General features: G+C 42.3%; 1 protein-coding gene across 3 annotated transcripts in view; it reads right to left on the reverse strand.

The window, feature by feature from the left end:
• nrp2b (neuropilin 2b) overlaps positions 1-13,070 on the reverse strand; it is a 106,692-nt gene extending 93,622 nt beyond the window's left edge. For all 3 annotated transcript variants that reach the window (XM_085135317.1, XM_085135315.1, XM_085135316.1), the window contains exon 1: positions 12,242-13,070. In XM_085135317.1, coding sequence (XP_084991443.1) covers positions 12,242-12,317 — 76 coding nt within the window. In that variant the 5' untranslated portion in view covers positions 12,318-13,070. The remainder of the gene's footprint in view (positions 1-12,241) is intronic.
• Between the last annotated feature and the right edge of the window lie 11,238 nt (positions 13,071-24,308).

Below are 24,308 nucleotides of genomic sequence, written 5' to 3' on the forward strand. Positions count from 1 at the left end.
GGCGGGGCTACAGTTCTGTCTGCTCATCGATACTGACCAGGAGCATGTGTGAACTTCCAGTTATTTCAGAGCATATTTGCTCGTCGTGCATGAATTCTCACAATAAATGAAGCAAAACAGATAAAATGCAGATAAGAGCAGTGTGTGCAGAGACAGGATATGAGTGTGTCTCTGTGTGTGCGGGGTTAAAGGTCAACACAGCATCGTGAAGCACAAAGACTTCATTCTGGACTGGAAGGACTCCCATGCACGCACACAGACACACAAACACACACGCACACTTCCAGATGCAGCAGTTACTGTCACAGAGCGGACCCACTTGTCAGCACTCATACGTCTGTGTCACATCATAAACAATACTCCTCGTTCACTGCCGCAGATGGACCCTGACATAGATGGGTAACTCATACATATCTGTGACACCCAGCGGCACAACACACACAACTCCACTGTACGAAATCTTTGGCACTTATTGTGCACAATGCTGGCTCTCCTGTTTGATGGACTGCACGGGCTAAATATGCCGAGCTTCTTCATTGTTTAAGATCTGCAAAACACAAGTTAAACCATCGTGGCGAGTATGTGCTGAATGCGAGCTTTGTTGAGTCCGATATAATGGCGCAGTCTGAGCCAGCGACAGACAGAGAACAGTCGAGCGCCACGTTTTTTTAGTCTGCTCCACAATAACATCCACCCAAGTGATGCAGGTTAGGGTTAAAGTAGATAACAGGAGTAATTTGTTCTTCTGCACTGGCAGAAAAATCAATTATAGCACAAAAAATTAATAGTAAGTGCTTTTTGTTTAACAAAAAGAGACTATTATTTCAAATATCCAGGGAAGAATTTCAGCCCCCAAAAATGTGATCAATCAGAGCATGTCCAACAAAGCAGATGGATTTTCTGCAAATATTTTGGAGGAAGAAAAGATGGCTACAATAGGCCAGGTTATTCTAGTGAAAACAGCATCTGTGAGCGCCGGCTGCTTGATGGGAAATATTTGGCCGGTGAGCAGCCCCTAAAAATAATTTCCTGTTTTCAAAAGAAGGAAAAACAAACTCACAATCAAGCTCTTGATAGTCAGTAGCTTATTGCTCTCTCAGCCGTGACTAAATATGCATCAAGAAACTCGCCTCCAAAGAAAAAACACAGAGGAAGAGCAGCAGGAGGGGGTTAGGTGAGCTGTCTTTGCTACTATCTCACCCGCTGGGCCGTGACGTTTTATTTATCGCCACTGTGCTGAGAGGGATGACATAGCCAAGTCAAACTGCTCGGCAGAATGCAGCATGTTTTAAAGGCGTAGCTATTAATAGTGTGGCTACTGTAAACTTACTCTGAGTGGAGTCAACATATGCAAACATTAATACACGCACGCATAAACACTTTATCGGGCACCATCTTCGAAGCTAATTAAAAGAAAAGGTCAAACAAAAACGCACGTCGAAAATATCACTTTGTCGCCACGCTCACGTGGCTGACTGCGTATCAGACAGTCAGTAAGGGAGGATTAAAGCGCCGGTAAGACTTCAGCGCTCAGCGCACACTGTGAGTGACACTTTGGCATCTGTGTCTGGTGTCTACCTCACTCTGTCTGCAAACAATTAGTGATAACCGCTCCGTATCTCAGCGTTTCTGCCTGCCTCTCTTTGGTCTCTCGCGCTGTGAACCAACGAGTCCTGTTTATGTCCTCCTGACATACAGTGGTACAGGAGTAGGGTTACGTGGGCGATGTAACCCAGCCAGATGGATTTCATCTCAGCACCACCTGGATTAGTGTTTAACCACTCTGGAATCTCACAACGACATCAGCCAAACACCACTTTTAGCACACGCTGCTTTGCTAAACGTAGCTAATGAAAACTCTTGGAGAGGTGATGCAAGGGGTGTAGAATCAATGACTGCGGATTCAAATCTGACTGATAAAGTCAGATTTGACTAAAGGATAAGGAGATCGACTCTGGCAGATCCAGAGGTTTGTTGTTTTTTTACATTTTTGTTTTTAATAGCTGACCAAATTGTTCTTTCCATAGACGTTGACTCAGCTACACGTGAATCATTTGTGGTTAAAGCTGGCTGGACGCTTTAAACAAATACCTGTGCAACTATACACTTCAGCATTTACCTCAGGAGCTGCTCTCCGTGATTTTAATGGTATCCTTTAGGACCACTTTGATTAAAAGAAGGTTATTCCTATTTGAAATCTATATTTGGCAGCATAGTTTTCTGTTTTCCACATGTGGGAAGCTTAAGGTGGGGGGGGGGGGGGGGGGGGGGCTAAACTCCTGGTACAGAGCAGGCATAAAAATGGCATGAAAAGGAGAAACTGGAGTAGAGGTGGGTTGCAAAGTGGCTTGCAGAGGTAGCAGCAGTTGTAGCATAACATTCTCTATATGAGCTTTTCCAATAGGATGTGCATAAAGGTATCAGCTGATTTTGAGCTGTCAGCTGATACAGGCTAGCTCTGGTATCAGGTGTTAGCTGCTAAAGCTAATTGCTAAATATATATATATTCTGGCTGAGTCTCATTACCTCTCCTCTCCCTGTTTCACCTCTGGCATACGGCCGATAAAGACAGCTCCTCCAAGTGTCTGATGAATAAGGCCGGTGTGATATTTAGGCAGGTGCCGTGTGTGCATGAAGTATAGTGTCTGCTTTACTTTAAGGGTCTATTAATCTCCGGACGTGCACACGTTCAACAAACACTGCATCCAAACAGAGCAGAGAGTGACACAAATTGAGGCGATGAGCGCACGGATGACATCAGATCCTTTAGAATGAAGTGCCATTCATGATGAATTTCATATTGCACACGAAACATGTAAATATACAGCCGGTGAAACGTCAGGCCCCTGCAGCGACAGGCCAGCGTGCAAAGGGAGGGACACGGCTCCGGGTTTATGTCTGTAAAACAGGGAGGTGCATAAATACAGCTTCCAAAAGCAAACCTGTTATAATCCTAATTTGTATTCCCCACCCAGACGTGCACGCTGTGAAAAAAAAGTGCAATGTGTGTCAGAACAGAGAAGATGCTGAGTGGGGGAAATGCCTGACTTCACGTCAAGAATTACCAAATAGGTTAAAGACAGAATCATCCTTTAATCGCCACAGAGCAGCCTGCTGCGAGCAAGGTGACGGTCCATCCTGGTGAAGTGGGGCTGGGCAAACAGGATGAATGCAGCAGCTGCCGGCGACAGGAGACGGGGATTATTTTTGGTTTTATTCTGCTGTTTTACGGAGCTGCCTCTCTGAAGGCTGGATGAATAATTACTTTGTAACTGGCAATTACAAGTAAACGATGGAAAGCAGCAGCTTAATTTGGTGCCGCAATGCTTGCTTTACTCATTTTTCTTTTATTACACTAACACAGAGAATAGAGTTTATAACAGCAGAGGTTCTCTTCATAGGTTTAAGCTTATTTTCCACTAGATTTGATTCAACTGTAATGGTTGGTTTCCATTACAGTTGAGGGGCACTTATTGAAAGTCCAGTGATGTCATTTCTATGCAACACAACACAAGATTGGAGGACGTCGAGGCGATGGTGCGCCTGCTGCTCGGCCTGCAGCTTTCTGTCGGACTCCAGGTTTGGGTGTGGCCATGTGCATCGTTGCCGTTTGATTCCTGTGAAGGAGTGCTACCACCTAATGGAAAACTAGGGAAAAGGCTAGCTAGTGGAAAAGAGGCTACAGTGACTGTAGTACTGTGGAAACCTGAATCAGCGTTAAGTCCTGTCTGACTTTGTTTTTTATCATTTGGTCTAATCCTACAGCGTAGCATCAAATAGGCTCTGACCGATACAGCGCCGAGCGGGTACTTTCACAAGGCGCCGTATCAAAACATCGTATTCTTTGGCGCAGTGTGTCCTTGCCTTATCCAAACACTTTCCTCCTCTTGACCCTCGTTTTCACACAGTAAAGCTTTTCTCTCAACCACATCAGCATGTGTGATCTTCAGGCTGTATTTGCACCACACATTCACAACAAATGCAACCACTGTACATCCCCATTCTGAATACAGACCACACACACACACACACACACACACACGATAAGCAGCAGTAAATGGTGCTAAGACAGGTCATTGCATTATTTATGGCTCTCTGCCACGTTTAGTATTGCATCCTTGATAACACCTATTCAGCAACTTTTCCCCACATTCCCACCTCAGCACACACATACACTCAGATGTACCCACAGAGGAATCTATGACAGTTCCCACAGACCTGAACTCGTGCGCACTCTTCTACATGAAGCTGGTTCGCACAGTTGAACCAGATCCTTGTTTGTTGGCCCCAAATGCAAATTTTCTGACCTTGTTTTTAAGCTCTCTTACAGATTCGTTTCCCCTCTGAGGGAGTCTGATTTGACTCTAAACAGACACTTTTCAGCTCGCAGCAATCGATTTGCTTGTCTGCGAGAACTTTGCCAATCTGTCAGAGTCCACATTTCTTCTCGCTGGTCCGACCCCGTCATGAAAGCATTAGTGGTTTAGTGAGTGTTTGTTATGAAAGCAAGGAAATGAGTCAGCTAACCAGAAAGCTTGTTAACCTGTTATCCACCAACAGCAGCGTGAGACTTGCAACCTTGTTACGGTGACCTTTAAAGAGTCGGTCCTTAAATTTATCAGTATGTTCTGGCCATCTGCATCAAAGCCTGAGGGGAAAGTTTTCCAATCTTTGTCTGCATTTCTTTGTGAAACACCTACAAAGGCTGCAGACACAAATCCTTAAACGTTAGAGATACAAACACAATTAAAAACCTTTGGTGTGACTCTGGGAATATGACAGACACTGAAAATAACAAAGTGAAATGTGTTGTTTGGATCATACCCAGGTGCTTTTATTCCCCCAAACCTGGGAAACCTCAGGAATGGACGGAGAAAGAGAAAAGAGAGCAAAGGAGAAAAAGCCAGAGCTGGATGAAAGCGAGAAAGGGAGAGTAATGCAAGAACATCTGTCTCTCATCAGCTGAAAGGAGAAAGTCAGCAGCTCAGAAAAAGCTCACCGGACAAAAAAAATTATAACCTACACACACATACTGCACTCACACAGACACACAAACAGGTGGGGCTGTTTTCTCCAGGTGCCCTGCATTAAGACTCAGTGGAAAACCACAGAGTGAGCGTGTGTTTATATCTGTGTAAAGCAGAGGGAGGGATGAGTGGAAGACTACAAAGGATCTGAAAGAAAGGAAAGAGCGATCGGAGAATGAGGAGAAGGGAGAAAGTGACTCATAAAAAGAGCTGAGCGTGTGATACAGAAAAAGCACCGACATCAGATCAAGCTTCTCTGCTCAGGAGCAAAGGCACACCCTGATCTACGGGGCTTTAGACAGTAGACACAGAATCTAACAATAGACAAAATAAGACACAGAGAAAGACTTCAGATCAATACCAGAGCAGCAGCGGCTAATTGGAAAAACTCCCAGAGGCAGAGCAGCGTGAGGGAAGGAGACCATTAAAGGTGCAGTCAGTAGAATTCCTCGTCCTGGAACGAGTTGTTGTTTTTATTGGTGCTGCTTTGGTCTGACCCGACTTTCCTTAAGTTCTCTAAGCAAACGAACATCAGGGCACCGTGTGAGCGTGCCAGCTATAACCGAAGAAGCTAAAGATCTGAGTTTGGAGCTGGGAGTGTCAGCTGATGCTGATGGATGGCTGTGGGAGACGTTCTAAGTGCAGGTGAGGCGGTACAAGGTGAAAAATAAACCCTGGCTCTCTAATGGCTGCAAATGCAAATCCATCGATGTGTTTACTGACCTGATGATGACTGTGCAAAAAGAAAAATTACAGTCTCTGTCATGGTTGTTGTTAGCAGAGATGGGCAGTAACGCGTTACTTGTAACGCGTTGCTGTAATCTGATTACCTTTTTCAGGTAACGAGTAAAGGGATTACTATTGCAAAAACGGTAATTAGATTACCGTTACTTTCCCGTAGGAACGCTGCGTTACTGCGTTACTAAAACCGTGATTTTTTGCAAGAACGTCTGATGACAGTGACGTAAGCGAGTGCGACGTTGGTGACAACAGCTGTGTGCAGATCAACAATGGATCATATATCGAGTGCAGAGAGAGTATGAGCGTGCAGCGTTTAAAGCGTGGAAGTACTGACCTTACTTTGAGTTTGATTCCATAAAAAGTGACAAAAACATTAGTGTCCGTTGTGCGTGGGAAGAAAACTTCTTTTTACAGCAAAGAAAACCCCTAAACTTCCAAACAAGCAGCGAGTAGCTACGACGTAATGGGAAACTCACAGAGAAACTCGCGGATTCTTCCACTGACCGCAGCACACCTGCACCAGGGTAAACCTCCGCCTACCCTGCTCCTGCTTTACAGGTGAAAATAGAGCAAAAGGACCGCTAGTCTTTGATTTTATTTATTTTCTGCTGTGTTTTACTTGCATCTATTTGAAAGACTGAGTGTAAACACACACACAAAAAATATTTTATGTGCTGGAATGTGCAGAAAATAGGTTTAAATGTTAAACAAATTTCTTCCAGTCAGAGAATGTTGCATATAATTATATTTTTGCTTGATGCATAAAGTTAAAAGATTAAAACTAATAAAACAAGTTTTAAAAAGAGACTTTTCCATTTGATTACATTTTGTATGATGGATTATGTAGAAAAAGTAGAATTGGGCTGAAAGATCTATCACTTTATCACCTATTCAGGTTGTAAATCGTGTTTTTTAAAAGTAACTAAGTAACTAAGTAATTAATTACTTTTGAAAATAAGTAATCAGTAAAGTAACGGGATTACCTTTTGGGGGAAGTAATCAGTAATTAGTTACTGATTACTTTTTTCAAGTAACTTGACCAACACTGGTTGTTAGTAACTAAAACAAAATAATGAACAAAATTAAACTCAAATGTAGAGAAAATATCATTCGTTTGCCTGATGAGGTGATGATGGCTGTGATTAGTGAGACTCTGGAGTCACTGCTTTCAAAAAGTTGTGTTTTTATTGTAATACGTGCACTCGTTACCCTAAATCTCACCTCTGACATATACTTTCGATACAATAACAACTAAAAAAGACCAAAACTAACACTGAAAGCAATAAAAACGAGTGCTGTCAGCGTTAATCTCATTTAACATCATTTTAATGAGATTAACGCTGACAGCATTAATAAAAACTACACTGAATTATCAGAATTTAGTGTTTCCAAGCCAGTAATCTGACGTATTGCACATTTAACACAGACTTTTCATATATTTAGACATTTTTAGTCAATATCTTCTTTAATCTCTTTAGCTACATCTAAGCCCTGCTGTGTAAAATTGCTAACTTTGACATTACGATTGCAGTGAAGGCTGCTATCAATCATCCTATATCTTGTATATAAAAAAATTGATTATGTAAGGAATGTTTTTGCTGATCGGTGGGCCGTAAATGTGACGTATTCCTTTAAGTCACTGAATAGAGCTCCTTTTAAGCAGCGTATGAATGAGCATCTCTAGCGAGTCGTGTGAATAGATTTCCAAAGTACGAGAAAACACAGACTGACAGAGTTCCAGGGACCAGACAGAAAGTGAGCGGCTGAAACAGTAAAGAGATTTTCCACCGTGGCAAAGTGGGGCTAAAAGAAGGTGAGGGAGGTTTCTTAATCGGGGTGAGGGAAAACACTGACAGAGGGAGGTGTGGAGAAAGAGACAGAGCGCACTATTAAAGAAGAGCTGGAGTGCCATGAAAAGAAGAAAACAACAGGATGATTCGGTGTGACGAGGAGAGGAAAAGGAAAACAACCTGTGGCCTCGTTCCACAGCGCTCCGGAGGGACTGCTGCAGACACAGAAGGCCTGGCTTACTCTCTCACAAACACACACACACACACAGGTTTTTCTTTGTGTGCGAGGATTTTCAAAGAAGTGGGAACAGGCAAATATCCTCATTTGAAAGATTTCCATGATCTCCCTTTCCCTCTGAGGACAAATGTTCTTCACAAGGCTGCAAACACAAGAACACCCACTCGCTCCCAGCATCCTCTCTAATTACTCCAGTCATTACCAGTGGCCAATGAAGACACTAGAATACTAACAGTTTACTAATGGCATGATAACTGTAATTAGAACATCCTGCTGGACCCACTAATTGTCCTTTCCCTTTTACAGATGAGAGGAGAGAAAGAGAAGGGGCGACTGTGCCAAAGGTTAATTGGGTTAATGTTTATTCGCTCATTGCAGCTAGGTTGTTGATGTCGATGGAAAAACCACTCTGTTTTTAGGCTATCATTATTCTAATGACTGCGAGACTAATGTCATCGTGCTTGATGCATGTGATTTTTGTTTTTCTTCTAGCTGCACGGCTCAGTGGCATGTAGTGCATTCGTTTTTGTTTGTTTGTTTGTTTTAGAAAAATGGAAAAAAAAGGGAAAAAAGCCGCCGTGGTGATCCGAGTCACTGATGAATATGTGTAACGCTTAATCCTGAGGCCTGGTGGAAAACACCTGCTGCCTGCAAGATGATTAAAATGAAATCAGTGGAAAGGCTCTAAGGTGTCACCTGCACCAGCTCGGCAAACTCAGCTATCTGATAAAATGTTTTAATAAACCTAGTAAGTAATAAACCTGACCATCACAGGCCAACGCAGCGTTTAGTCTGATCCGTTCCCTGATATCTGTAAAAACGGGTGAGCAACATTTCATATTCAGTGTCAAACATCCCTTTATTATAATGTCATTTTATACTTATCAAGATCACATGAAGAAAATTAAATCCTTCACCTTCAGTGTATCATAATAGGAGTACATATTTATTAATAAAATGTGCAGTACGTTGCCCAGAAACTCTCTTGTGCGTTTCAGAGGAGAAGAATAAATCTGGGTTAGTTTACTGCAGGTGGCTCCACTCAACTACTGCTTCACACTCTGCTGCCTTCCTCTTATTTCACTAATGCCCCGTAATACTTTCTCCCTTTCACACGTCCAAACTCTCCTGATTTCTTGCTCAATGCATCTCTTTCATTTTTTTTTTTTATTGCTCCATTTTTTTGTGTGTACTTTATGGGGAGAAAAGTTTCCAATTCATGTTGGCAACAGCTCGCACGTTACACATAATCTTCTGTTTTCCTTCCCTCAGAATCAGCGGATCAGTCGACAAATACGACAGAAAAGAATAACTCAAAACAAACAGATTGTGGAGAATGCACACAAATTCATCAAGAAGCTGATTTAAGGATCGTTAATTGCTCTTAATGATAAGCATGCTGTTTGAGTTTTTACACAGCTCTGTAAAGGCCTGTGCAATTACAGAAAATACTGTTGAATTCATATTTGCGTGCTCTAATATCTGCAGTGTTTCAGGTTAAAACCTGGATTTGTAATTACGTGGAATGACTGTTTGTGGCAGCGAGTCAGTTCATTAGGCTCTGAGCTATAACCCCATTATGTGAATCACATGGATGATTTGTTTTATTGATGGCCAGCTGATGCTTACAAAGCATTATGACCCAAATTGATGTAACATTTAATTACTACGAGCCGACCCCACCGGGAAACGGACCCACTCACACTCACAGCACACGGTGCACGTACAGGAGAAGCTGTTTCATGTTCAGCGACCAAACTAAAACATCTTCATGTGGATGGTGAAGCACCTGCTAGACGATAAGCCTTTAAGTCTGCCAGACGTTCTTATTTATTCCCCTGCATGTAAATGGAGTTGTTAACTTCACCTCCTGAAATTCTTCCCACTGCTCAGACTTTTAAAATCACACCAAGCCGGTTGGAGCCATCAAAAACAATCACATAAACCAAACCTTAATGCGTACCTGTGGGCAATTCACCACCACCGCTAGCACACTTCTTACACTTAGTATCATGGTGATCCTGTTTCATCATCCACCATATTTCAGCAGAGACACTATGGAGGCAGACAGCTGGTCTTGAGTGGCCAATTATGTCCGTTTATCTCCCTTCCAGGCACAGCTGTGATCAAACGGAATGAAGAAACAGGATCAAACAGCGAGGCTAAAAATCATTCTTCCGTTTCGTTCACTGCTTTTTGCTGCTTCCCTCTGCCTGTTTCTGTCTCTGCTGTCTCTGTTACTTCCTCCCTCTGTACTTCCATCCCTCCTGCGTCTCTCTATATATACACTTCTTAGTCTCACTATGCTTTCCTTGCTCATCTCTCCAGAGAGAACAAAGTAGAGGCATCTATAAAAGTTAACTGCTGAGAAAGCTCCATTCTGTATAGCCTACTGCTCAAAATGTGTGTTTGTTCCAGAGATGCTCAGTGTACCTGCAGGGAAACCTCGAGTGGAGCTCGGGGGGGTCCCCAGGAAAATCAGGCTTCACCTGCTGTCAGCGAACATAAAGTAAGAGGTCAAAAAAGAACAGAATATCAACATGTTCTCATATTTATCCCCACTGTCAGCGTCATTTAGCTGGAAAAAGAACAAACTCCAGTCGTTGGCATTGAAGTTAAACACCTCATTCATCTTCCTTGAATGCCACAGAGTTTCCATCTGAATGTTTCCTGTGCTGGACTGCAGCACATACTTCCTGCTTTGGTGTTGAATATAAATATGACTAATTTTAAGACAAACAACTGCTGATCAAATGACCTGCTGTTCTTTGAGGAAAGCCTCAGAACCGTTGCATGCTTTGCACAAAGCAGTTTTTAATTATTTATAATATTAATCACATCACCTCACACAGGCCTTAAATTACTAGTTCAGATTTAACCTAATGTAGAAATATCCACAGATAGCAGAATGCTCCACAGTTTCTCACATCAGAAATGAATTGTATGTAAAGAATGCCCTCCCTGTGCCTTCTGTACCAAGTGGTTCTCCAAAACAACATTTGGCAATCAGGGCCACTCAATCCAAGTCATGAGATCTGCAAAAGCCCTCCGGAATAAGGCAGTAAAACCTCGAATGCCACCAAACTCCCTGCAGCCACCCCCTTTCGCTTCTCTCTCTCTAGATTTACACATATGCATTCACCACAAAGCAGAAAGTGAAACTCGAGGAGAGACTAGAAGTATATCTCCAAGTATTCAGGTCTTTGCATCGGCAGCAATGAGAAACCAGTGGTAACAATCAGTGTGTGCAGCGAAAACAAAAGTCATCAGTCTCCTGGTAAAGGCCGCAGTAGCTAAGCTCTTAAATTTACGTAAACTATGTTAGACCACTCGGAGTCCTGAGTGTCCATCAGCTGAGTCGAACTCCCCATACGCCCCTGCCTGTGACGATGTAACAGAAACTTTGGGTAACGAGTGTTTTATGTGGTGACAAGTAGGTTCGTTGTAACCAAAGAGACTTAAAACGTCGTCTGTGCATCAAGTTCACATATGGAAAAAGATTTTTGTGGCTATCCTCCTCGTGCGTAAAGGTTGTCCGGAGACGAAAACGCACACAGCGATAGATTCCGCCTCGCCACATTTAACAGAGCGTAAAAAGCAAATGCGTGTTCCCTTCTCACATCATATTCCCGCTTATGCACTCGAAGGTGAACTCGTGGTCGGGTTACACAGCCGCAAATCCCGTCGCTCACACGGGCTCGGGAGCGAACGCGAGCCTCCGTGGAGCGCCGGGCCGGACCTGACCTCCGGTACACGGAGGCAGCAGTCCCGTCACACCGGCCGCCACCTCTCCGCGCTCCCGGAATGAGAGGCAGTCACCGTAAAGAAATGCGTTCAGCTTTTTTCCTTTTAGTAAAAACAGTTTCGAGGAATTTTAGAAGAGCGCAAGAGATGGAAACGTGCTGGAAGAAGAACTCCTGACAACAAAATTACTCCCGACAGGAATTGACAAAAGATTTCGATCTGTCATCTTTTTATTACTGAACGTCGTTACTTATAACGATAAAAATCAACGCTGATTAAACCAGCACCCCTTCAAAATCAGCCCTGGATTAAATTAAAAAAAAAAAAAAAAAAAACCTCGGCTGGTGACGAAGATACTTCATCTGTAAAGTCATCGTGACAAAATTATTTCTGTTTCCCGTTCGTACTTCCTAACGTTTGTCCCTGCACCGGACCGAGAGAGCTGACTCACAGGCCATCCAGCAGCGCGGGTCTGTCTCCTAAATGTGATTAAAGTAATCAACGTCCCTCAGCAGTGCGCGGAGATTTGGCTTGATCCCGTAGTCACCAAATGCGCAATGATGCTTTCCCTGAATTTACTTTCACTGCACTGAAAGAAAACAACTTTTATTCGTTTTGTGATGTGTAACTGCTCCTATTTTCTCTTTTTACACCTTGTGTGACGCTTGGATTTAGGCGGACAGCAACAGCATCAAACTTACCTCCTTCCCCGGCTTTTACCGCTGAAGGTAACAGAAGAGCCAAAATACATCCACAGAGCCAAACGAATAAATCCATCTTTCTCCCTCGGAATAAAACACGTCTTCTCCTCCTGTGTGGTTTTATTTGCTTTATCTGACACTCGGCTCCAGGTCGCACTTCCCTGACCGTTTCCACAGTTATCTGTTTTTCTAACGTGCAACTCGGTTGTGTCCAAAATCCAAAAGCCGGACAGCGTTCACCCGACTCTCTAAGAATAACACGCCGGAGAAAATAAACAGTTCTTGCGAGCAGTGTGAGTGCGTGCCGCCACTTCTCCTCAACTTGTCTAGAAACGCAATTTGAACTCTAAACACGGTTTAAAATCCATTGCTGTGCGCACAGACGGCAGCGCAGGGAAACAGATCAGCAGAGTAAATAAAGAAAATCGTGCGTTTCAAATTAACTAGAAACCAAAAAGATCATCAGAGAGCGCTAACTGCGACGGAAACGGGAAAAAGTAACTCGCGTCTTTCCTCCTTGGATTAAAAATATTTCCAATTGTTTTATGCAAATATCTTCAGGCGCATTTTCTTGGTAAGGAAATTAAATGTGTTCCCATCGAGTTTCCCGGTAATGGTCAGTTCATGCGCAAAAGACAACGCAGGATCTCCGAGCAGCTCGATCTGCGTGCGTAAAGCTGGTAGGCAGAACGAAACGTGGTGCCTCTCCGCTGTCCTCCCACAACTGTGCGTGTCTGCGCTCAGACGCTCTGCCCTGTTCCCCCTCTCTCTCTCCCGGTAGCACGCGCTCCTTCCCCTCCACTCTCCGCCGGGTTTGTGGCAGCGAGCAGGACCGCTCACTCAGTCCCCTGCCTTGGTGCGCGTGCACGTCGTGCGCGTGCATGTGTATCGGATTACAGTAGGCACCTCGGCCCGCCTCCATATAGCCCCTCACTGATTAAAGAGCAATTTCATCTCCTCTCTCTCTGACCATCTCTTACCTCCTACATATCTTTCCCACTCTCACCATTTCTTTCATTTTACCAAATTTCTTTCTGCCTTCTCCCCAAAATTTTCCACTTCATTCTCTTTCTGTGGCTTCATACTTTCGCCTTTCTGCTCACATTTCTTCCTCCAGTCCTCCTGGTATTAAAGGGAATCGAGTTTGAAAGGAGAGAGGCAGAAAACTGGGAGAGAAGATGCCCACAGCACAGCTTTATGAGCTTTGTAGTTTAGCACCAGGAGATTTAAGGTACCTGGTGCTGGTTTACAGCATTACAGGGGAACCATTGATCCATGTATGGTTTGCATGTATAGACCAATCAGAACGAAGGGGAATCTCCCGGTAAAGTAAACTTTGACTCGGGATTACTATGCGAGAGATTTACTTGTCATGCAGAGCCGCCGTTGTGGTTTCGAGGCTGAATTCCGGGATGCAAAAATTCATACACACCTTTATGCAAACACATAAGCCCTTGTCTACAAGCCAGGGCAAAAAGCTGTTTACCAAGGGCACATGGGTCAGTGCTGAACAGAATCTAAACGAGGGGCGGAGGACAGACAGGAAAGCTATGCAGACGCATGCAAACAAACACTTTCACCACACAAGCATGGACATGTGCTGACACACACTTGCAGTGGTAATGAAGTTGAATTGAAAGGTGACTGGATTTCTGTCTACTTACTGAACACGCACTAAGACTTAAAACGACTTCACTCTCTTTCCACGTGCACGCTCTCTCCCCCTTCCTCGCTCATTTGCTCACTCCCTGCAGTATAATAGATGTCAGTGGGAGGTGTTGGTTTGAGCAACACCAAAGCCTGTGGTCTAAAAAACCAATCCAATCTTAGCTCTTTGCATTGCCTTCCCAGGACACACCCTACACAAATTCGCACACGGATCCACGCAGCTGAACTCACCACTGACCACTCAATGAAAAAACTCATGTGGGAAGTAAACCCCATCAAAACTCCCTTTATTACAGAGACGATAATCACACGGCTGCTGATGCGTTTTACATCCTGTGCCAAATATTTATATTTCTTCTGACACAAGAGTTTCTGAGAACAAGCAGCCTGAAAGGGGGATGTGGGAATTTTGTTTTCCCAAATCAAAGTCGCGTAGGGAAGCAGGTGAATGTTCAGTCTATATTTATGTTTCCTGTCCTCCAATCAGCAAAATAAAGGTAAATCAGCGATCTCAGCTCAGAGCAGCGACACACCACACGCATACAGTCACTCAGATGTTTTCTAACATCTCCGGAGGCCTAAAGGTATTGAGTTCTTTTTCCATGACAGATTTCAGTGTGTGTGAGAGAGAGGGCGAGGGAAAGAGTGAGTAACTGCCACCCTTCTCATTGCTCGGGTCCCTCTAGTGTACGACCTCTGTAACCTGCCACTCTCACCCGTCTTGCCTTTTTCGTGCTGTGTCTTTCCACTGAAACCGAAACCGGTCCGGTCCCCTGGAATCTGTCAGGTGATGAAAGCGCACTGCAGTCACGTGGTAATGTCGCCGTATCGCCTGTCCCAGCGCTCAGAGTCGCGGTTTGCAAACATGATTTACTCTGAGCAGTCAGGCAGCAGGTACGCGCAGCTAAGATGTTCAGCAGCAGTTTTTAACTCTAAGTCTTGATTCCTAAACATTTTTCAGCTTTTGCATATGACTGAAAAATGTCTTTTTTTAGTGGACTTTAGTGTAGTTCTTTTTTAAAGGATGGGAGCAGAGGATGCTAAAGGAAAATCTTTGGAAGTCTCAGAATCCTTCAGTTGGTGGGAAGAATAACTTCAGCTTATCCAGGGCACCGCGCCACACGAGCCCAAACCTTCTGGACTTCCCTCTCGCTCGTTCTTCTTTATGACTGACACAGTGTTGTGAAACTAGGCTCTGCTGATCCATGACACCTTTGCCGCCTGCCAAACAGTCGACTGGGTTTCCCAGAAGTTACCAATGACATCATCGAGACTCAGTTTTGGGGAAACTAACAGACTTGTTGCTGGTTTGCTCACAGCACCAACCGTGCCAGTGTTTCCACCTCAGAGAGAACCACCTGCCTGTGATGAAGGTACATTTGATTGCACAACTTGGAGCCACGATAAAGTGACATTTGGGGGGGTACAAATATATCTAAGACACTTACCATTGTTTATTATTTAGTTTACAAAGAGTCATTACCATGCACTGATGCTTTGGCATTTCTCTTATTGATGCATTTGCCATAAATATTTGTTTCCTTACAGCTGCCAGCTGTGGAGCAGGTGTTTCGGTCAGCTGGCCACAAAGCACACGTGTTAAAGTGTCTGGACTGTATGAACTCCTGAGCTCCTAAATCCAGATGTGCAGCTTCCATGGCAGCCATTAGTTTGTATGTTTAATGAATGAATTAAATAGACTGTAAAATGTTTTGAAGAAAAGATTTAAAAAATGTTTTTATCTTATTTAACTTTTAAAAAGTTAAATAAGTTAAGATAAAAATGAAAGAAGAAAAAGTTCAAAGATGCTAGAATAGTTCAGACCGTTTGCACCTGAACCAAAGACTCGATGGAAAGAAATATCATCTTGGATCGAATATCTTGGATTTTTGGAGGGAATAGCAATCGTCTTCAGAACATTGTTTTGAGTGATCGGTAAACTAGAAATGTCATCAGAAAACTATAGTCCAGTTTCTTTGATCGTGTGCTGTTACAAATAACGCAGCAAGACATAATATTTGTCGGTAAACTGCAAATATTACAGCGGCTCCAAACGCCACCAACACCTCAAACACAGATGAGAAGTTTACTTCAGTGTGTAAAGCCACAACAAACGCCTGCGCCTTGAAGAGAGCAGCACTGAAAGTTAACACTTTTTCACCAGCTCACAGTTTTCCCCACATCGGCTTTGTTTTCCAGACCTGAAGTTTACTGTTCAGCCTGATCCTTCATGGAGACGGAAAATCAGTGTGACAGACAGTCTGTGTCTTTACAGGATTTCAGTGTTTGATTGTAAACGGGGGAAAAGAAACCAAGTGTGTTCTCAGTGTGTTCAGCAAAGCGATCGTGTGGACCGAACGTTTGTCTTTGAAACGTCTTTTAAAGACATGAAATGATTAAAGTGCTGCAGAACAGTGAGCACACGTTTCCCTCCTTCTGATTTATAATAAATAAATTGTGTAACTTTTATCACAACAGAGGAAACACTTTAATGCAACACTGAGCTATGACGTTAGCATGTTTGCATTTCTCTCTCTACTTCTCCTGAGTCAGTTAGTCCTGCAGGTAACAACACACATTTTTCTATGTCTTAAGTATAAGAAGTCACTGATGCTACATTTCAACAGTGTGGCCATGATGAATCATTTACTGCTATTTAGTAACTGTTACACGTTCCACAATGTCCTTTTTGCCAGTCCTGATCTTTTTACCCGACCTGCTGGGTAAAACATCACCGCATCCTTATAAAAAAGTGTTTCTGCAGAGCTGTGAAGCCAGCCGAGGGTAAGGCGATCCCTGCTCTGCGTCGAGGGAAGAACTTGTCGGCGGTGTTGTCGACAAGCAATGTCCACACCTCGCCAACACGCTGCACCTCTGCTATTCTCTCTTTCTAGTTCACTTATTCTGATGAATGATTTCATGAATTCATGTCTTTCACTCCATTGCTTTCTCAATTTGTGTTTTCGTCAGCACCATCGCTCCGCAGCGTCATGTCTCTTATTTTGCCACCTCTTTATTTTTAGGCTTTTCTTTTCCATTCCCTTCGGCTCTGTACTTTTTTCCTTTCACACATTAATCGTGTCCTTCTCTTTCTTGTTTGTTGTACTTTATAAATATTATTCTTTCAATATTTATTTCTAATTTTCACTCCTAGTTTTTCATCAAAACAGCAACATCTCCCAATCTGTTTTTCCCAAGACCTGGAGTGGAAGGCACATTTTTCCTGGGAGGTGAATGATGTAGATCAGCTCCTTGGCTTTTTCCTCTTTCTAATATCAGCAATATCCATGTTTTTTCAAAGCCCTCCTCCAAAGAAATTAGATCCCAGGAATCAAGTTCAGCTCTGCTGGGAACAAATGAAAATCACACAAACTGTTCACACACTCAGCTAGTCCTGCCTGCAGGGGCCCAGGGCAGCACTCTCCCCAGATTTTTTGATCCCCTCTGATTAACGCTCTGAAACTGCTTTTCTCCTCTAAAGCTAAAAGCCACCAAAGAGGGATCAGCAGCACTGTGTCCATCAACCTCTCCTCATTTGTGCCTGTGAGCGTGCCAGGGAGTAAATGTTTGGGTAAGTGTCTGTATGTCAACGACTTTAAAGATTTCTGAGTGCATAGTTGGAAGCTGTCAGAGTGCTAGATATTTTTATCTTTGAGTAAGTGTGTTTGTGTCAACCTGTTGACCGTCTGAAGGCTCCGGGGACTCTGCAGGGCTGCACTTCGTCCAGGTTTCACCGCAGTCCAAAATGAAATTTCCTGTCTAAGATCTCTCCCACATCGTGAATCAGGTTACCTCTCGTCTCTTCTTTTATTTTCTCTCCTAAAATCAACAGTCATAAATATGGTCCAAGCACAAAGCCAGAAAAACGGAATAACAGGAAAAAGGGACTCTGTAACAACAATGTTGGCACACACGAAATGATGATACCTCGCCCACATCTGTCAGCGAAGTCTCATAAACACACAGAGTCAAATCAGTTTTATTTATACAAATCATCACCTCAAGGCGCTTTATATTGTACAATCATACATACAGAGAAAACCCCAACAATCATATAACCTTCTATGAGCAGCACTTTGGCGACAGTGGGAAGGAAAAACTCCCTTTTAACAGGAAGAAACCTCCAGCAGAACCAGGCTCAGGGAGGGGCGGGGCCATCTGCTGCGACCGGTTGGGGGTCGCACACAGCAACTAAATCCAGGTGTAATAAATCATCTCTCCCACATAAGCTGCCCTTATAAGCTGAAAGTTATGTTTTGTTGAAAGTATGACGCTATCAGCTTTACTGGCTCAGTATGTATTTGGTATCAGATTAATATCAAAAATTTGCAGTAACACACGCCACTAATACCCATTTAGCTCCATGCTGAAATTCTCAGTAATGCAAACACACACACTCCCCGTGGCCTCATCAATAAACCATATTACCGAGCAGATCTTACGGGAGGCCACCGTAAATTAGTGTGTCAACAGTTAACGCGCGCTACACCGACATACTCATTTAGCGCTGGAGCTGTGTCGGCACGCGTGTGTGTTTCTGTGTGGGTGCGCAGCTAAGCAGCGATAATCACAGTACAGCCTGTGGAGACTGCAGGGAGTCCACTCAGCTATTAGCAAGGACACAAAGACGATAGAGAGACACTAATATACGCACAACCCCACACACAGACATTCATTGATCACAGTCGGCGTCAGAGCTGTGGGGAGTTTGTGAACGATGCCTGCACTCTTTCTAAAAATTGTATTGTCGTCTCATGTCTTCCATCTTTCTCCCTTTTATCTTCTTTCTCTCCATCGTGCAACTTTTGCCCTCTCGTTCTTCTTTATTTCCACTCTTTTACAATTTCTTTGCTTTCCTTGTAGAACTTTTTCTGTCTGCAGGCCTCTTTCATCCTATACCATTTTCTTCCACTCTGCCTTTCTCATTTACTCCTCTCTCTTGCTATATATATATATATATATATAATTATATATATATATATATATATATATATATATATATATTTACCCCACTGCCCTCCTCCGTTTCTTTCTCTCTTGTCTCTCTGTGTGGTTTGGAGATAAGTGTCCTCTCTGGATGTTTGACTCAGCTGGTAGCACGGCAGCAGCAGTTTAGTAGCTTAGCGTTCCACAGTGGGGAACAGCAGGTGCTGCTAAGATGTCAAACTGACTTTGTAAGTACTCGTCTGCATGTGGAGTGGGTATCAAACTGATATTCGTATTGTTTAAGAAAAATAAAATGTTTCGGCAAGCAAGAATCCTAGCTCACAGCTTTAGAGTTTTTATTTTAATAGCTTGTTTTAACGCTCGTCGACTCTACAGGTGAGTCTCTAAATGACTTTATCTGCTGAGTTGTTGAAAATGAAAACACATTTTTATTTTTTCTTGGTTGTCATGCAGATTTCAACCCTTTAAAGGGTGAAGCATCAAAGAACTGAGAGAAAATTAAATGAAAAAAAAAAAGGTTTTTATTGAAGATTCTGACAAATGTGAAAAAATAAATCCAATATAAATTGACACATATGAGTTTAATTGTGTCATTTTTGCTACAGAAGGGCCTTTTTGTTACTTTTTTTCGGGGCAAAAAAATCACACTGATGACTCACAAAAAGTCAAGTCAAGTTTAGTTTATTTATAAAGCACATTTAAAAACAACCAAGGCTGACCAAAGTGCTGTACAATAAAATACAAATATAAAATACAATAAAACACAAGTACATAAAACACCTCACTGATAAAACAATAAGAAAAAAACTCATATCAGATATGATACGTTTGGCATTAAAGGGTCAACTACGTCATGTCTGTTTCCTCTTGATTGCTTTGATGAATTATGTCTAAATAATCACAGAACCGTCGCAAACAACCAAAATATTTTCACAAACATGCTGCAGCCTTAAATATTCGAAGTTTATCAGATGGTAGAGAAAAATACCGCACTTCCAAATAAAGGCACTAATTCAGGACATCAGTCTGAACACAGCCTCCTTCCTGTGAAGCTGAAGTTTACAGTCACGTGGTTTCCGTGTGAGAGCTGAGGCGCTGTGTTTAGCATCATCAGTCACTGTCTGACGAGACAGCTTACAGTGAGGGGGGAAGAAAAAAGCCCTTTACGCTCTTTACACCCCTTTTCATCACCCTCCATTGTTCCCCTCACTCTATTATTATTCTAACTTTAGATCACTTCATTGGTCGCCCCATTCTTCTCTGTTTAAGCCACTGCCGACACAGTTTCTGTAATTAGAACTAACTTTACTTTTACTTAAGGGGAAGAGATGCACACATGCACCGTTTGCACGATCCACCACCTTCCATCTGCAGACAGAGCACTCATATGTATGGTGCTATTGTTAAAGGGAAACAAAGGGCGGGACCTGTTTATGGGCAAGCTGCTCAACTGTAACACTGGAAACTAAAGAGAGGAAACGGGTCACTGCTCACAAGTATGTCGAACGCACACACACATGACAGGATGCTGAGATCCCCCGCATCCTTCTCTGTCTAATGACATCATCAGTAACAACAGCCTTAGGGGATTTGTTAGTGAGTCTGTCTGTGTTTGACGAGTGGAGCCTTCTGGCTGTGTGAAGCACAATAGCAGTGGTTTTCTTTGTTGGGGTGACTCTTGTCTGTCTTAGATGACACACACTGATAGGATTATGGTTGATAGCTTAATCATGAACTCACAAAAGCACACAAAATGTGGAGAGAGAGCAGCCTGATAATGATAAAATGATGGGTCAGGAAGCCTAACGCTGATTAAGTGGCCTCTAACCCCTCAGAGGCTCATTACACAAACTGTATCAGTGTGTGTGTTTGTGCGTTACAGTATTTGTGGCACCGCTCTGTGTGTCTTAGTCAGTTCTTCCTCTGCTTCCTGTCCCTCTACCCTCTGTGTGCTAATCTTGACTGTTAACACCCTGAACTCATCAAGCTGGTGTCCACACTCACAAACAGATAAAAGGTTCACAGCACAATAGGGTCTCTTTTTTCTTACCTGGGGACTTGTTCTAGAAAGAGCATGTTTGGGCAACATGCACTAAGTCTGCTGTAACCAGCTCATATACAGTACATGTGACATTTCCATCTCCTATAGGTGATTTAAAAAAAACATATATATATATATATATATATATATATATATATATATATAATATATAATATAATAAATATATATATATTAAAATATATATATATATATTTATATAATATATATATATATATATAAATAAATATAAATATATATATATAAATAAATATATATATAAATATACATGAAGGTCAAAAAAGTATATATATTTATATATATATATTATATATTATATATATATATATATATATATTTATATATATATATATATATATATATATATAATATATATATATATATATATTTATATATATATATATATATATATATATATAAATATATATATAAATATAAATATATATAAATATATATATTTATATATATTTATATATATTTATATTTATATATATATATATATATAAAATATATATATATATATATATATAATATATATATATAAATATATATATATATATAAATATATAGCTTCTTATATATAGAAAATAAGAAGCTAAAAGCAGACGGAGCAGGTCGGGGAGAGATGGAGAAGGATATTGGACAAAAGCAGTGTTAAGAAAATGCGAGGGACTCTCTTTAGTCATACGTCTGTGAGCTTAATGGTTCATAAAGTGCCAAAAACACGGCACAGAACCCAAAACACTGTGGTAAACACTGTGCTCAGGTTTGAACAGTCGCGCCGATTAAACCCTTCATCGAGTCAGCAGTGATGCCGGTCGAATTACGCTGTTTTCTTCGAGGAATGTGCACAAAACGTTGCATTGCAGGAAAATCGGAGCCAGATTAGAATTTTGCACCACCAGATTTCCACGGTGCCAAATTCAGTGGTCACGGCGCATTTGCATGAATTTAAGTAATCAGGTTATAGAGGGGAAACAAGATTATTCAGTGTGGTTTTTTTCAGGGGGGTGCACGCCAATTCCAGAAACAGGATTCTCATTTACATAATTTTCAAGGAATCACTTTAACGAGCGTTCATGTAAAGGCAGAAGTCAGGCTTTTTAATCCAGTGCTGGTGAATGTGAAGTACTCCTAGGTTACAGTTCTTATCCAGTCATCGTTTAAACAACTGAAACCTCAACTCTCCTTATCAAAACGATATATTTGGCATGAAAATAATTCATTCCTGCCTAAAAAAGCACATCTGTAGCGCTACACCTCAACAGGAGGAGAAAATACAGAGAGGGTGCTGAGAAAAGGTCATAGGGTGCTTTAAGAGTCCCACAATACCTGCAGTACAATGGAGAACAAAGCATTTACTCAGATTAACACTTCTTAACATTTACAGCAATGGAATGACCTGGTGTCAGCTTGAGCAATGCAGTCTTACCTTCACCTGTCTCTGCTTTAGAGGACAGACAGCAGGGCCGCAAAACAGCAACAGACACTCGTGAGTCCAAACGAAATGCATACACACCATGGTGCTGTCACGGCTGCTTGTTCTGCTCCAGCATATCAAAAAACAGACAAACACAAGCATGCTAACAAGGTCAAAACTTTTTATTTCATAATAGGGTGCCTTTAATGCACTGCAGTATAATAACACGATGATTCACTCTGGCAGGCAGCGAGTTAGCAGCTATTTCTTTGGAACAAACGTGAAAAAAAGTGGGAGGATGACATATGCTCGCAATCACAGATTTAAAATAACTCCACCTCCAGAAACACTAAATTAAAATTTAAAAATAAAATAACTTAAATATCAAGATGCGAATGTCAATTAGAGAGGGAGTTACCAGCGAACAAATGCAGTTTTGTAGCTGGGTGTCTATTTATAGGACAGAGGGAGGGGAGCAGCGAGGACTAGAAGGGGGAGGAGGTGATATAATAATTGGAGTTACTTCCAGGGAAAATCCTATTTTCGCAATCTGGCAGAGATAGACAGTGAATGGAAGGAGGATTGGGGGAAAAGGAGGAATACAAAGTTGCTTCCTGGAGAAAATCCTATTTTTTCTGTCTGCTTTAGAGGAGAGGATAGACAGATGGCTGGCTAGCTGACTAGCTGGACGCATGGGTGGATGGATGAAACTGTGGTGGTGGGACAGCTGATGAGACCTGATAAAAACAAAAAAAATGGACGGATGGATGGAATGTGATGCTTCTTGTAAAATCCTATTTCTTGCAGCTGGTAGATTTAACACCTGGAATTGTCAGATTACAACAATAATCTGCTGTGCAGAAAAAAACGAGTTTGTGTGTGTGTGTGTGTGTGTGTGTGTGTGTGTGTGTGTGTGTGTACTGAGCAAGAATAGATGAGAAGGGGGAATGAAGGGTTGCTATACTGGCGGCCGCCACTTCACTGACATGGTCGACTGCATCCTCTGTCACCCCCGTGCAACAAACACACACACACAGATATTAGTGGACACTAATTGATTGAGGAGCTTTGGCTGATGGACAGCATCTGAGATCAGTGCAGGAGATGTGTGGTGGGGTGGGGGGGGATGTCAACAGCTGTTCATTTCCCAGACCTACTAAAGTGTGTTAACAGACACCAAACACACACAATGACACATTGAATGGCTTGATGACACAGATTGAAGACAGAACACACACGCACTCTATAATGCTATCATACAAGCTTGACTGAGCACGTGTGCTGTTTCTGAGCGGACACAAAAGGCAACACGCACGCACACACCACACGCTCGACCATGGGAGCGACATGTGCTGTGTCAGGTCACCTTTAGATTGATAACAGAGATCTGGAGTGATCATGTGTGATCATTAAACCGTCACGCTGAATTCTGGGTCAGAAGCTCAGAGGTCATTAAACTGTGCTGACCGGCAGCAGGCCAGACAATAAAAGTCGCACGTGAACAACAACTCGATTGTCTCAAAATCACACGACTTCAAAGATTTATGAGCCGTATAAGCTCGTTGGAAATAACAGTCACCATTAAGTGGAATCTGAAAAATGTGCATAAATTGGCCACAAAGTTGCTTTTATTCATAAAGATGTCCTGATGCATTTGTGTAAGAAATGAGCTGCAGTGTAATTTACCACACGCACATTTCTCATGTCACAGAAATCCGTTACTAATTAAAGCTCTTCTCCGCAGTTTTCTCATTGATATTCTGTTTCTCTCTTTTTTTTGTTGTTTCAACAGTTTCCACTCTGTACTTTCGTGCTCTGTCCAGAGTCGTCACCTCGATTTTCTCCCTCATGCTAAAGAAACGCTGCCCAACTGTCTAATTCACCTGTCACGAAAAGCTCAGTCAGCATTAAAAGACTACTAGAAGAAAGAACTCTTTGTGTGAGACTGAAAAAACTTTGTGCACTAAACCATC

This window comes from Neolamprologus multifasciatus, chromosome 16, assembly GCF_963576455.1.
Source record: "Neolamprologus multifasciatus chromosome 16, fNeoMul1.2, whole genome shotgun sequence".
Classification (NCBI taxonomy): domain Eukaryota; kingdom Metazoa; phylum Chordata; class Actinopteri; order Cichliformes; family Cichlidae; genus Neolamprologus; species Neolamprologus multifasciatus.